Below are 12,728 nucleotides of genomic sequence, written 5' to 3'. Positions count from 1 at the left end.
CTAGACAACATGATGAAAACACCACTATCGATCTACAGCTGTAGTATTATAAACAAATGCTGTAGATGTCTGAAGGGAAAATTCACAACTAGAGAGTGTAACCTTAAAGTGGTTATAAACCCTTACATATAACCCAATGAAGGGAATGGCCTCAAGTGACTCACAGAGATTAAACAAATCCTCCTACTTAAGTTGTACCTGTTTATCTGCCAATTTGCCTTCTATGCAGCCGTTCAAAGTCCAGAATTTATATAGCATGCCTGAGCTTTAAAAAAAAAAAAAAAAAAAAAAAAAAAAACACAGGGGGGGGGGGGGGGGGGGGCTGAAGTTACACTCTGCAGAGCTTAGTGAGGAGAGCTCCGAGGGCTGATTAGAGGGAAGGGACACAGGAACAGAGTTGAGAAGGTCAATCTGCTGGAGGTGCCTCCCCTGTACCCTTTTTTCTCTTGGTGTCCGGAAAACTTGTCAGGCGTGATTCATGCTGATAGCAGAGCCCAGTGAGAGCTGATTGGAGAGAAGGGACACGCGCCCCTTCACACAGCACACAGAAACAGAGCTAAGGCCGTCAATCACAGGCTGTGTGCTAGGGCTTCCTTCCCTGTCGCCTTTTGGTGTAAAAAAAAATAAAAATAAACTTAAGGTGAACGGTATTGGACATAACACTTGGTGTTGAGGCCAAATAATTAAAATTGTAGTCTGATCTGACCACCTTAAAAACACACATTGAAGATTCTGAGGCCACATGGAAAAAGGTGTTATGGTCAGATGAGACTAAAATTTTTGGCCTCAACACCAAACTATGTCTGGCGGAAATCCAATACAGCTCACCATCCCTAGAGTAAAGCAGGGAGGTGGTAATATCCAGTTATGGGAGTGTTTCTCTGCAGCAGGGAATGGAGCACTTGTCAGGATAGAAGAAAAATGAATGGGGCAAAATACCATCAAATTCTTGAGGAAAATCTGCTGCCTTCTGCCAGAAAGTTGTCAATGGGAAGGTTTACCTTCCAACACGACAATGACCCAAAGCAAAGCAAAAAAAGGACCACGCAGTGGTTGAAGGAGAAACTCGTAAATACAGCAGGATAAAACAAAAACTGATTCTTTTCTATAACCACCATATGTCTTATTGGGGAGATTTTTCTTCATTTCCTGTCCTAAAGACTCAGCATAGGGAAATCTCATCTTAGAAAGTTCTAAAATTGATCTACACTGGATGATATACTGTACACTCAATTGCTCCCATTACAAATCTAAAAATGTTGGATTTACCCACTAATGTTTTGTCTAAGTAACAATGGTTACCAGGACAAACATAGGGGTGAATCTTCATAATGGTGACACATACAAATAAAAACTTGACAGAGGTTACATGCCTTTACAAAACGAAAAAAAAAAAAAAAAATTACCTTTTTATAAAAAGGTTATATTATATATGCATTTGCCACATGGCAGTTCAACTACTTCTCACCTGACATCATTTCCTCCATGAGCAAAAGATCCAAAGCACGCTGTCAAAATCTGCAGAAAGTGGAAAAGGAGGTAAACTTGTGACTTGTCTTTCTCCTCTTTCTCCTCTTCTAATGAATCATCTTGAACTGGATTTTGGTCAGTTAATTCTGTAGCAAGCTTCATCTCTACTCCACCCTCTTCCGCTTCAATCTCTGCTTCTGCCACCGCGTTGCAGTAGCTAGAATAGCTGTCATAGCGGATACGTTTCTTAGAAAAAGACACAGTGTCTGTGACCAACTTTTCACTATCTTCTGAAGTTGCAGCATCTGAAGATTTGAATGTTGAATGAACAGGCATACCACAGATAGCAGCAGTGTAACATGTATAACTATTGTTGCGCCTCAAAACTCTGTAGTTGTTTTCATGCGCAGGGCGATCATCAGTTACTCTGTCCAGATGTATTTTGTGTAACAAGTCCTTGTACAGCCCTGAGTCCTTGTGTACAGTGTGGTACACATGAACATCACTTTTAACGTTGTGACCGTCAAAATTAAATGTACCATTGGAGATTGGAGATCTAACCGAGCCATTTGTCATAGAAGCAGCCCTCCCTGGTAATAAAGAAAAAGGCACAATCAAAACATAACCTTCTACACTAATATAAAACAATACTTTAAAGTCAACCTATTGCAAAAAAAAAAAAAAAAAAAAAAAAAACAGTCCAGAGCACAGAGACTCCAATCTTGTAGAGCTACTTTCTCCAAAGCTACAGGGTGGCATTAAAAAGGAACCACCTTGTATGTGAAAGTTTATGAAGTTCACGGCAACAAACTTACTTCAAGCTACATTTCAGTTAGTCATTCTGTACTTAAGCCTAAGCTGCTGTAAGGGAGCTTACTTCCAACCACAAATGAAATATTAAAAAAATATTCCATTATTGTGCTAGAGCTGTGTGGACTTAAAACCCTACCCCCCTTCACCTTCTGTCTTATGTAAAAAGCAACACCACTACAAACAGTAACTATTAACTGGAAGTTTTGCCCACAGGAGAGGGATAGATGAAGAACAGAACAGGTCATAAGCATATGCTCAAAATTATATTAAAGGCTCATTTTTTTTTTTTTTTTTTTTAACAAACATGCTATACTTACCTGTTTTGTGCAGTGGTTTTGCACAGAGCAGCCCTGATCCACCTCTTCTCGGGTCCCCTGCTGCCATGTGCTCCCATAGCAAGCCACTTTCTGTGGGGGCACACATGCGTGCTCACGCCTGAGCCCTGTGCTCTTAGTCACCATAATACACACAATGCACAGCCCCCCCCCTCACTGCCTGTGATTGACAGCAGCGGGAGCCATTGTGTCTCAGCCAATGAGGATGGAGAGACCCGGGAGAGCCGCTGCCCTCGTGCATATCACTGGATCGAGATGGGGTTTGGGAGAGAGGATACTGCAGGTGTCTTTTTTTAAACCTTTACAACCACTTTATTGTAGGTATGCATATTCTCAAAATTTTAATGCAAGATGAGCAGAAATTGGCTTACAGTGAAATGAGAGCTCATGGAAGCGAAGCCTTGGTTCACACTAGTGCAGGATGATTCGATTTTCAGTGCAATTTTGTAGTGCAACCTCGTACGTTGATGCGTTTTAATGCTTTTTTTTTTTTTTGGAGAAGGAGCCTGGATTTTATACCCAAAACTTTGCCAAAAATGCACTAAAACTGCATGTACATGCATTTTGGTGCAATTCCATTGAAGTCTACAGGGACAAAACTGCACTATACCTGCAGCAAAGTAACACCTGTACTATTTCCAAAAAATGCGCTACAACTGCACTGCATTGATGTGAATGGGCACCTTAGAAAATAATGTGATTTCCATTGTCAAACGTTGCTGCACGACAGCAGCTGCATCAGAAATCATACTAGTGTGAACGGGAGCCAACAGGTCAGGAGTCAAACTAAATGTTACAGTTACAGCAATCAGAAAGCTGAATCCAAGGTTGGAGGAACAATCTTGAAATTAGCTGAACAGAGCATGATCTAGCAGTGAGATCAGCCTCCACAGAATGGTCTCTCTCTAGTGAGATACAACCCCCAGCACACAAATTAGCCTCTCCCTAGTGAGATTCCAGAACACTGACACTGGCCTTTTCCTTGCATCTCTAACCAAGCACACACAGTCTTCAGTTTCTCCTCCTTGCTCTGTACTTCCACATAAACTGCATAGTGACTGGTGTCCTTTCCCATAAACATTGTACACTGACCCCCGACACAGCGAAGCTCAATTAAGCAGCAGTCTCTGTATACACCCCCCCCCCCCATACACACACGTTCTGCTTCTCTGTAACTGGTATAATGTGTGTACACTGAATGTACTCACATTGGCCTTCCTGTGGGCTCTGTCAGCAGAGAGATGGCTCTGCTAGGCAAGACCATAATATATATGTGAACCACATATGGCAAGACCTGTCCTAATGATTTCTCTCAGTATAAATCAGTTCAGCGGTTCTGAACTCAAAAAAGATAAATATATATATATACATATATATATATATATATATATATATATATATATATATATATATATATATATATATATATATATATATATATATATACATATATACACACATACATATACATACACACACACACATATACATATACACACACCGCATTAAATGTAAAAAAAAAAAACAACTTTTACCGGTTCTTCCCATTCCTGAACACTTACCTGAGTCTGAGTCACCTGAGTCACGCTCCGGCGATAGCCTGGCTGCTCTCTTCCTGGTCTCATAGGAGACTCAGAGCAATGGGAGCCATTGGCTCTTGCTGCTGTCAGTTAAATTCTGTGAGGGAGCGAGGGGCATGGCCAAGCTGTGATGTGTATATGTGGTGTACGGGTGTCCCCTTATCACACGGCTTGCTGAGGGGCACCCGGAGATGGAAGAAACGGACACTGCCAGTGGGGGAACCCCAGAAGAGGAGATAAAGAAGGGGCCGCTCTGTGCAATATCTCTGTCCAGAGTAGGTAAGCAGAACATTTTTTTTTTTTTTTTGCTAAAACAAACACCACACTTAATATCACTTTAATCAGACATAAATGTAGCCTCCGTACCACTTACATCTGAACACAGGAAGTCTAAGTAAATAAATAAATAAAAAGCGAAATGCAATATGTATTAGCACAAGACAACCAATCACAAAAATAGATTTTAGGCAACATAAAACTGATAGCACACTGGTTATTTTGTGAATAGCACATATTGCATAAATCCCCAAACTAGTAATTCAATTCAAAGCTAAAAAATGTGGTTATTTTCCAGACATGTAAATGATAGCTTATCAAAATTATCTGCATAATACACTAAAAAGTCATACCATATGGTATTCTGGTGTTTCCATTTGCAAATGTGTCAGATCCATTAGCACCTTCAGTGGTGGCACTAGTAAGAGGCACCACACTTTCATCATTGCCCTTTGCACCAGGCAACTCTTTAAAGACAGCAGCATCTTCATCTGGGATTTTATCAAGGCTTTCCTCTGATATACGGGACAGTGCATCTTTCTTTAAGCGACCTGCACAAACATCAAGTAACGGAAACGTATTTATATTACAAAAGGAAACTACACAAGCTCAAAAAGTACTTCCTGAACAAATATGATATGAGATAACTATACACAGAAAATAGTAATGGCAATGATCTTACTATACAGACACATGGTACATTATTTTAGTAAAAAGGAGTGCTAGAAAAAAAAAAGGAATTTTGACTTGCCTGTAAATTCCATATCGAAGTACAAAACACAAACAGAGCATTCATAAACCATGGGTTATGTGTGTATACCTTCCAGTGATTGGACACTGGAAAGCTTTAGGAGGACATAACCCTATAGCCCTACCCTACTCTGATTCATCAGTTTTCTAGCAAGCAATATGGAGTAAACCAAAAAAAAAAAAAAAAGGAAGATATGGAATTTACAGGCAAGTCAAAATTCTTCCTTACCTCAATCATACTGTACAGGACACAGGCAGAGTACTCATACACCATGGCACATACCCAGGAAATGAACAGGAAGGGTGGTCAACAATGTGGCAAACAGTACTATGCTAACAGGAACAAGGGTGAGAGCCGCTTCAAGAATCTTGCGGCAAAAGCTGCATCAGCAGATGACTGGACGTCCACCTGGTAAAACTCTGAAAAAGTATGAACAGAAGACCAGGTGGCAGCCATACACAACTGGTAGACTTTGAAGCAGAGTGTTAATTGCAAGGTCAAGAGACCATCACAAACCGGGAATCCATCCGTCTGACTGGAGCAGTAGCCTTGAGGCATACTCTAATGGCTCTGACCACATCCAAGCAATGTAGAGCAATGTCCTTTAGATGCCAAGGAGCAGGACATAAGGATGGGAAGACAATGCCTTTGTTGAGGTAGAATGCTGAGACCACCTTTAGAGGAAAAGGATGGCCTTGGGCATAAGACAACTTTGTCATTGTGAAGTATAAGGAAAGCTCTTCACAGGAAGGGGTTGCCATTCCACAAACACACCTAGCAAGGCTACTTTGCATAAGAGATCCTCTAGGCCTAGGGAATACCACAGATAGGTTCAAAGGTGGGGTTCTGCAGAGCAGAGAGAACTCAAGTTCAATTTTGCATTTGTCTTTCACTTGGTCTCCGCCATAGTTACAAGTGAGGGTATTCCCCTGTGAGGTACTCACATAAAAGGGTGCAGAGTAGAAGGTAACCTTGGTGAAGGCCAATCCTGTAACAAATCCTCACGACCAAAGGGTGGAAGGAAAACGCTTGAGTACCTTAGAAGGGCTCTAGGCCGGAAGTGGCATAAGAGTGTGTGGCCAGTGGTGCGATGTAACTCTTGGCGATCAACTTAAAACTGAGCTCCAAGTGGTTGAATTTTCAAACGCAAGTTTGAAAAGTTTATACTGCAAAGTAAAAACAATCTAAACATAGGCCCATTTTAACAGTAACTGTCATAAATACAGTGTGACCCTGCCTTACCTGTATTTACAGTCACTGTCATGAAGTCCAGGCTTTGCGTGTCCCAATAAGCATGTCCCCAATGAGATATGCAGAGAGTGGGTTTCATTGCAATGGACCATGGCCCTGTATAGCACCCTGTGCTCTGCTCAATACATTGCACAAAGTGTCAAGTCGAGGGCCTATGCAGGAGCCAGTGTCTGAAGCAACCATACAGGCCATCCCTACAGCATGGGGTCTGGGTATAGCACCCAAGCTTTTACCAACATTGTGCCAATCCATATCCACTTCTTCTGTGCTGCCATAAGAAAGTGAGGGCTTCAATGAAGAATTGGAAAAAAAAAAAAAAAAAAAGAATAAATCTAGTTAAGCTAATGAAGATTTTCTACATTAAAAAGGAGAACATGTTCATCACCTTTAGACACTAGCACAAAACTGTTAGTGGGGTAGGTCTTTAAAAGAGGCACCCAGGGGATGTGTCCTCTAAAGCTTTACCAGTGTCAAATTGCCTGAAGGAACACGCCTATAACCCATGGTGTAAGAGTACTCTGCCTGTGTCCTTTACTATACAATTAGGAGAAAGGGAGACAGAGAGAGATAGACAGACAATCTGTTTTTTTCCTTCTTGCTAAAACCAGGTTATCAGGACAAAACAGTTTGTTCCAGCTGTGGGTTGGACTTCAGAACTTCCGTACAGGTCAGTTTAAAGAACTCCTTACTTCAACTTCTAATTTAAAGATTTCTGTTTTCAGACCTACAACTGATGCTTGGACAGCTTGAGACTAAAATATGTAAGAAAATCAAAACCAAAAGAACACCCCAGGCAATCAATTCAACCCGATACTTTTTTTTCCCCCACAGGCCCTGGATGTAGGCGATGAAAAGTAGCAGTCTTGAAAATATCACATTACTGTACAGTAAGGCTCGGTTCACACTAGGGGCGGCACGACTTGCAGGTCGCCTCACCGAGGCGACCTGCACACGACTGCCTGGGCGACTTGCAAAACCACTTCTGTATAGAAGTCTATGCAAGTCGCCCCCAAAGTAGTACAGGGACCTTTTTCTAAGTCGGAGCGACTTGCGTCGCTCCCCTTAGAACGGTTCCATTGTACAGAACAGGACGCTACTTGTCAGGCGACTAGGTCACCTGACAAGTCGTCCTAGTGTGAACCGAGCCTCAATTACAAATGCCTATGAAAAATGTAACCATAAAAGACAATTCTACCATGATAAGCTACTGGAATCAGTAGGAATTACATAGTGGGTTGATTTACAAAAGGTGACGCTCTGCTAGCTTACATCATCCAATCATGTGTAAGCAGATTTTTTTTTTCCCCCTTGCAGGTGATTGGGTATTCTTTGCAAAGTGAAGTTTCACCACATTTACTAAACTCTGGGTACCCTTAGAGTGCAACCTCTCTTGCAAAGTGAACAGTGCACTGTAATTTATCTTTAATGAATCAACTCCACTCCATAGTTTGTACTTACTACCACCAAACATGAGCTCGTAGTTTGCCTGATTCTTCCAGAATACATGTTATAATTGTTATGAGTATAGAATTCCATAATTAGGCGATTTTACACCTAAAAGGTTACTTTCTTACAGTTAAATGTGATATTATGTAGTTAGTTTGTGATTTTAGGGTCACATAGTATTTGAGAGTTAAACGTACTAAAACTACCTTGGAACTGGGCTAAGCACATACAAAAAAAATGTAAGGAATCTAGGGATAGGCATTTCATAGCAGGAATAATATTATTTTTTTATAAAAAAAAACAGGACCATAAAAAAAAAAAAAAAAAAAAAAAAGAAAAAAAGAAGAAGAGCGTACTTGCTATTTTCTTTTTCAGCCATGGGCAAACAAAAAACCAGACTACTAAAGCAAATAAGATGGCAACGCCTACAGATAACAGAGCGGTGGCCCACACTGGAAAGGTGTGCATTCCCAGTACTGCAAAAAGAGAAAACAAAAATACATTTTTATTTTACAACTCTGTTGTGTACAAAAATAAAGCTTGGCATATGCACATATATATTTGAACACTCATAACAGAATAAGGCACTGAAATCAGAAGGAGTACAGTTCTATCCAATGTATACAATCAAATGCACCACACCACCTCCAATGTGAGCAGTAAATGATATGACAAATTAGGGTATAAACATAAAGGAATGCTTTAAATCAGTGCTTTTTTTCAGCTGAAATGTGGAAAAACAGAGTTCTGCCACTGGCCCTGAGCCCACCAATATCGACTGTCCTTGGAAACACAGCTGACAGTGCAGCTTAGCTCTGCCAATGGCCCCCACACAAACCTTGCTGCCCTCAGGGCCGGGACATAAGGGACAGCACTCACGTTGATGCCCTCTGAGCTGCAGCTGTGTCTGGCACTTGCAGCTTTAGATTAAAGAATATCATCTGTGGATCTCTGCACTGCACCCACACTCTTGAAGGGCATGTGGGCCACTAGCACTGCGGAGTGGGGCGAATGTGCAAAGGTGAGCATTGTGAAAGAGGGGTATTGGTTCAGAGGTGAGCATTGGTAAAAAAATGGGTAGGGGGTGAACAGTGATTAAAGAGTAGTATTGGAGGGGGGGGGTAGAGACACAAGAGCAAACATTGGGGAAAGGGTACAGAGCACATTGACTTTAATATTTATTCTCGCTCAAAAGTAAAACGCTATTTTTGTTGTGGGTGGTGCAGTGCAGGGATGAGATTTAGACAGGAGTTCAGAGATGTGCTTTGAACAAGAAGCAGAGGTGATGCTTTGATGCTTTGGATGGGGGTGTAAAAAAGTGAACTATGGATATGGAGGGGGGAGGGTTGCAGAAGTGAGCTTTGGAGGGGGGGGGGGCATTGTGCTGTGGGCGTTTATGTGCATAGGTGAGTTTGTGTGGCTAGACACCCCAGGTTTTAATTTAACAATGCCCCTTTAAGAACCTTCCACTGTTTCAGTTAGTCACCACACTCGCCTTATTAAGCAATGCTCACAGCACGCCGACCCCAGGGAGGGAGTGGGGGTGAGAGTTGGTTGGGAGGGGTCTGAGTTCCTGCACCTATTCTCTGACACAAAAGCCCTGCTTTAAAGGCTTTAATACTCCCGTGTTAAAAATGAAAGCTTCCACTGCTGCAAAGCAAAGGACAGAATGTGTGTGCAGGAAGCGCTGCTGATACTTTGCTCAATCAGGAGGCAGCCAATATGTTGCATTGCGTGCAAACCCCTGACCTGAAAATTGGCAGCTATAATTCTGTTATGAAACCATTCAGAAAAGGCACTTCTCTTTGCTTAGACTATTTTTTGCATCTTTTTTATGTCTTGTATACAGCCATGGGCAAAAATTTTGAGAATGGACACAAAATGTATTTTCACAAGTTTAAAGTCTGCTGCTTAAGTGTTTTTAGATCTGTCAGATGTTACTATGGTATACTGAAGTATAATTACAAGTATTTCATAAGTGTCAAAGGCTTTTATTGACAATCACATTATGTTTATGCAAAGAGTCAATATTTGCAGTGTTGACCCTTCTTTTTCAAGATCTCTGCAGCTTGCCCTGGCATGTTGTCAATCAACTTCTGAGCCACATCCTGGCTGAGGGAAGCCCATTGCTGCACAATCAATGGTTGGAGTTTGTTAGAATTTGTGGGGTTTTTTTTGTTCACCCGCCTCTTGAGAATTGACCACAAGTTCGCAATGGGATTAAGGTCTGGGGAGTTTCCTTGGCATGGACCCAAAATGTTGATGTTTTGTTCCCCAGGTGCTCCATCATGCTGGAAAAGGCATTGTTCATCACCAAACTGTTCTTGGATGGTTCTTCGTCATTGCTGTGTTCTTAGGCAAAATTGTTAGTGAGCCCACTCCCTTGGCTGAGAAGCAACCCCACACATGAATTGTCTCAGGATGCTTTACTGCTGGCATGACACAGGACTGATGCGCACCTTTTCTTCTCCAGATCAGGTTTTTCTTCTGGATGCCCCAAACAATCGGAAAGGGGATTCAGCAGAGAAAAGCAATACCCCAGTCCCAAGCAGGCCAATCCCTGTACCTTTTGCAGAAGATCAATCTGTCCCTGAAGTGGTTTCTTTGCTACCCTTCATGACACAAGGCCATCCTCAAAAAGTCTTTACTTCACTGTGCATGCAGATGCACTCACGCCTGCCTGCTGCCATTCCTGAGCAAGCGCTACACTGGTTGCGCCCCAATCCCGTAGCTGAATCAACTGTAGGAGATGGTCCTGGCACTTGCTGGACTTTCTTGAGCACCCTGAATCCTTCTTCACAACAATTGAACCTCTCTCCTTGAAGTTCTGGATAATCCGATAAATGGTTGATTTAGGTGCAATCTTAGTAGCAGCAATATCCTTGCCTGCGAGTCCTTTTTGCATAAACCAATGATGACTGCATGTTTCCTTGCAGGTAACCATGGTGAACAGAGGAAGAACATAGATTTCAAGCAGCACCCTCCTTTTAAAGTTTCCAGTCTGTTATTCTAACTCAATCAGCATTACAGAGTGATTTTCAGCCTTTTCCTTGTCAACACTGACATCTGTGTTAACGAGAGAAACGCTGACAATATGTCAGCGGGTCCTTTTTTTGGCAGGGCTGAAATGCAGTGGAAAGGGTTTTTTGGTATTGAGTTCATTTTCATGGCAAAGAGGGACATCCCAATTACTCTGATCACTCTTCATAACATTCTGGAGTCCAGTATATGCAAATTGCCATCATAAAAACTGAGGCAGCAGACTTTGTGAAAATTAATATTTTTGTGTCATTCTCAAAACTTTTGGCCACGACTGTACATATACTGTATGTCACATTGGGGTCACTCTACCAATTAATATAGAATTGGAATGCCCAAAACAAAAGATGATGGAACCTATATGCTATGTGTTATATCTAAGTGGAGTTAGAATGCCAAGGTCTTTAGAAGCCAAACATTAAAAAGAGTAGCTCCACTTTTGTTGAGGGGAGAAAAAAAATAAAAAAGAAACCACACACCAGTCCCTCTGGGTGATTAAAGGTGTATACATTGCAAGGATGTTAACAAAACAGACCAATCAGTTTCTGTTCTTACCAAAAAGCTGTATGTTGCACTGTTTTGGAATACTGATTCTATAATACTGAGACTATAATCAGCTGATGCACTTACAGTGTTCTAATGAGTAAAGTTGCAGTGTTTGCATTCCTTTAGAAGCAATTAACCTTTAGGGAGTATCTTAATAAAAAAAAAATAGTGCCTATTGCAGAGGATGCCTAAAACTTTACTTGCATCATATTGCAGAATCAGTGAGCCAATCTCACACAAGGAGGAAAGGACATTTCTGAGGAAGTTATGAACATCAACTGTGTACAGTCTCCAGGCAGCCATATTGCATTACTACAAAAGAATACAGCGCCTACAGACTGAAAAAAGGTAATTTTTAATAACATTAAATTACAAAATATGGCTTGTGTAGCAGTTGTTTATGTTATATTCTTTATTTACTATATTATTCACAAAAGTGGAGTTACCCTTTAAGTCTTTGAAATTAAATTACTTACATGGTGCCCCTGTAAATAAAATAGAAAATACATTAATTCCTATTGTAGCAGCATAAAATACTGGGAGTGCTCGCAGCCCATTAGGCACTGGATCCTCCTGAAATAAACAAAAACAAAAAAGAAGGTATTTCAGATCCAGTCATAGAAAAGTTAAAACCAAGATATATGGCAAGTTAAATCAATGGAAAGAGCTTAAAATATTGACAGTGGTTGTAAACCTCAGACATGATATACAGTACAAAAGATCTTTAGTCTTTACAATGGGCTGTCCAAAAACAGTCCAACTGCGGGATGGGCAGCACAGCAAACATTAACAGGATCACATAACAATGGGTCAAGAACAGGATCAACAAAAAGTTTAAAAAAAAAAAAATTATAGATATCTATAGATATAGATATAGATATCTATATCTATACACATACATACATATACATACACACACAATTTTGGCTCCTACCCATAGAGCGCTGCTTTTTTGTCTTTTGACAAGAACAGGATCAGCCGACTCAGAGCAGCTTGAAGCACCTTACACCTGAAACTGGCATTATATGAGTCCTGTACATGCACCTGGTAAAGCCTAACTAATGTGTGAACAGAAAACCAGGTAACAGCCTTGCTCATCTAAGAAACAGATGCACATAAGCCCATGAAGCACTAAGATTTAGCAGAGTGGAAGGAAAGGAATCCCATCTTTTAGACTATAGGCTAAAATGAGGCCTTGTCTAATTCACCTAGGAATGGGGG

At 41.1% G+C, this 12,728-nt stretch overlaps 1 protein-coding gene across 4 annotated transcripts in view; it reads right to left on the bottom strand.

Moving 5' to 3' along the window:
• The window catches only part of SLC20A2 (solute carrier family 20 member 2), a 182,110-nt gene that overhangs the window by 15,926 nt on the left and 153,456 nt on the right, over positions 1-12,728 (bottom strand). For all 4 annotated transcript variants that reach the window (XM_073598032.1, XM_073598038.1, XM_073598021.1 and 1 more), the window contains exons 5-8: positions 11,984-12,080; positions 8,279-8,398; positions 4,828-5,025; positions 1,469-2,060 (exon numbers count right to left, since the gene is read on the bottom strand). In XM_073598032.1, the coding sequence (XP_073454133.1) occupies positions 1,469-2,060; positions 4,828-5,025; positions 8,279-8,398; positions 11,984-12,080 (1,007 nt within the window). The remainder of the gene's footprint in view (positions 1-1,468; positions 2,061-4,827; positions 5,026-8,278; positions 8,399-11,983; positions 12,081-12,728) is intronic.

This window comes from Aquarana catesbeiana, linkage group LG01 (assembly GCF_042186555.1).
Source record: "Aquarana catesbeiana isolate 2022-GZ linkage group LG01, ASM4218655v1, whole genome shotgun sequence".
NCBI classification, from domain to species: Eukaryota; Metazoa; Chordata; class Amphibia; order Anura; family Ranidae; genus Aquarana; species Aquarana catesbeiana.
The sequence above is the reverse complement of the archived record's forward strand: the minus strand, read 5'-3'. Positions and strand labels throughout refer to the sequence as shown.